Here is a 3,229-nt window from a genome sequence, read left to right on the forward strand (position 1 = left end):
AACTTTTCATCATCACTACAAGATCTGGAGACTGTTTTAGCTGAAGAATGGACAAAAATTCCTTTGAAAACAATTCAAACTTTGTACGAGTCCATACCTCATAGAATTCAAGGTGTAATTACTGCCAAAGGCAGTCGTATCCCATATTAAAATAAATTTGTTTGAAATTTTAAGGTGTTTCCATTATTTTGTCCAACCCCTGTGTATATATATATATATATATATATATATAAATGAAAAATGTATAAACAAACAACGTAACATATACTAAATGTAAAAACGAACAGGAGAAAAACGGAAAGTCCATAATTCTTCATGAGTCTGTGCTCTGACAATGAATTTCCAGGGTGACCAATACATTTTCACAATTCAGGTATTTGACACAATAAATCATATTTCTGCCTCTCAAATTCATATTTGCATTTGTAAATATTCACTTCTAGTGTTTGTGTTGATATATTGGTTTCAAATTTTAGTACAAGGCCAACAATTTCAGGGGAGAGATTAAATCGATTAAATCAACCCCCAGTGCTCAACTGGTACATATTTTATCAACTCCAAAAGGATGGAATGCAAAGTCAACCACAGCAGAATTTGAACTCAGAAAGTAAAGGCAGATAAGAAGCTGCTAAAGTGCCTTGCCCAGAATGCTAACAATTCTGCCAGCTCCCTGCTTTTTTGGGTTAATATATTAACCATCATGAGTAAACTGACAGATACCATAACAATTATCATCACACTTCGATACTGTGAACTTTTTATCATTAATTTACAGATAAAAATTTGCCTTTGCCAGCAAGTATTTCAAATTCTTTGGTTGTTGTTTGCTTTGAACAGGCACTGTATCTTTCATTAAAGCAGTTAATTTAACATGTTATCTGATAATAAGCAAATTTGATGTAATGTTAAAAACATTCTCTGTAGGAGTGGCTGTGTGGTAAGTAGCTTGTTTACCAACCACATGGTTCCGGGTTCAGTCCCACTGCGTGGCATCTTGGGCAAGTGTCTTCTACTATAGCCTCAGGCTTTGCTTTATGCATGTATTCTCATGCATACTGTTGCATGTCTAGACATGCACATATATACTTAAATGATAAATTTCTGGAAAGTTCTACTAATTTTTACAATTCCAATGATGGCTTGGATCTGTAGACTTCAAATCAGCTTTCTCCTTTCTGGTTTTGAGAAGCCTAATTTCTCAAGATTGGAACTTAGGCAGTGTGTTACATATCCAAGTGCCCCAGTAATTACAGGTATAAACCTGAACCTGTGATCTGGATAGAGTAGCTGTAAATTCCTCAATAGTTCAGCATAGGTATTTTCTATTTAGATGATCTTTAGTCTTAGACATTTTGCAAACAACTTACACATCCAAGTGCTATCAGTCGAAAGTTCTGCATACCGAAAGTCAGCAAGTGTATGGGGTCATCAGGAGAATGCACACCCTTTTGGGGCCTGCCTCTCGATGGCATCATTGCACACCACCCCGTCCCCTTCACTGATATGAAGCCCCACCTGCTAGACCAACTGGTTATCAAATAAAGCTCAATATTTTTCTAGCCATCGCTCATCGTCTCTTTTTAACCAAATTCAGTAGCTAGCCTTTTCCCCTGTGGTTTGGATAGCGTTCACTTTATGATGAGGTAAGCCTAACAATAACAACAGATGCCTCATACTCTGACCAACAAATCTTCTACATCCGACTTCAATTAGAAAATGCTCCACTTTCCAGCCTGCACTGTTTGCAGTGGCTTTTTGATCAGACTTACAGTGACATATTTGCAGCAGTATTTTCCATGATGCTAGTGTAGCACTTGCAGTTCTGTTTGAGGTGGTGTTTTGCAATGGTGCTGTTTGTAATAGTATTGGAGGTAGTATTTTGTAATGGTGTTGTTTGCAGTGTTGTTTGCAGTGGTGTTTGTAGCAGTATTTCTAGTGTTAATTTTAGGTTATTATGCTGTTGATAGTGATGGGTTGCCAGACGTAGTTATTTGACAGAAGAGATGATCTCCTGTCAACAACACAGAGTAAATGATGAGAAACAGTGAAAATACCAAATGAAAGAACATTCCAAAGTACTCCCAGAGAGAATTGCCTTACCTTGTAGTCTGGCTTCCATCTCCAACTTCTGCATTTGGGCCAACACATCAGCTCTTTGACCTCCATTCTTCATATATTCATCTTTTAAGTTTCTGCCAGTATATATATATATATATATATATATATATATATATATATATATATATATATATGTATGGCGTTAGGAAGGGCATCCAGCTGTAGAAACTCTGCCAAATCAGACTGGAGCCTGGTGTTGCCATCCGGTTTCACCAGTCCTCAGTCAAATCGTCCAACCCATGCTAGCATGGAAAGCGGACGTTAAACGATGATGATGATGATGATGATGTATGTATATGCATGTATGTATGTATATATAAATATTCATATAGATAGAAAGATGAATGGATGGGTGGGTGGGTAGAATGACAGACAGATAGACATAGATTGACAGACAGACAAAGATACATTCCTGTGCAAGTGGCACATAAAAAACACCACTTGAGCATGGCTGTTGCCAGTACCACCTGACTGGCCCTCATGCCGGTGGCATGTAAAAGCACCCACTACACTCTCGGAGTGGTTGACGTTAGGAAGGGCATCCATCTGTAGAAACTCTGCCAGATCAGATTGGAGCCTAGTGCAGCCATCTGGTTCGCCAGTCCTCAGTCAAATCGTCCAACCCATGCCAGCATGGAAAGCAGACGTTAAATGATGATGATGATACACATATATATAAATATAGATATATACACACACATTATATATATATAAATCATCTATATATATACATTATATATATATATATAAATTATATATGTATACACATTATATATATATATTTATATATATATACACACATATATATATAGATTAACACAATAAATATCTGATTAATAATATGTGTTATCATGATTGTGCGGTGGTGGTGGGCGATAATAATTCACCGTTGTAAAAGACCAGTGGCGGGAATACTTAAATTTTTGCGGCTGTCAACGCTTTCTCTCTATAGATACAGACAGACGTACAGAGAGAGAGAGAGAGAGAGAGAGAGAGAGGCGGTGGGAGAAAGAGTGACAGAGAGATGGCGAAGGTGGAGAGGGAAAGAGAGTGGTGGAAAGAGAAGAGGGAAAGAGCGAAGACGGAGAGGGAAAGAGAGTGGTGGAAAGGG

The 3,229-nt window shown here is 37.7% G+C and overlaps 1 protein-coding gene across 1 annotated transcript in view; it reads right to left on the bottom strand.

Moving 5' to 3' along the window:
* The window catches only part of LOC106880555 (uncharacterized), a 17,628-nt gene that overhangs the window by 9,686 nt on the left and 4,713 nt on the right, over nt 1–3,229 (bottom strand). The window contains exon 4 of the mRNA XM_052975946.1: nt 2,101–2,192. Coding sequence (XP_052831906.1) covers nt 2,101–2,192 — 92 coding nt within the window. The remainder of the gene's footprint in view (nt 1–2,100; nt 2,193–3,229) is intronic.

Source organism: Octopus bimaculoides, chromosome 23 (genome assembly GCF_001194135.2).
Source record: "Octopus bimaculoides isolate UCB-OBI-ISO-001 chromosome 23, ASM119413v2, whole genome shotgun sequence".
Taxonomy (NCBI): Eukaryota; Metazoa; Mollusca; class Cephalopoda; order Octopoda; family Octopodidae; genus Octopus; species Octopus bimaculoides.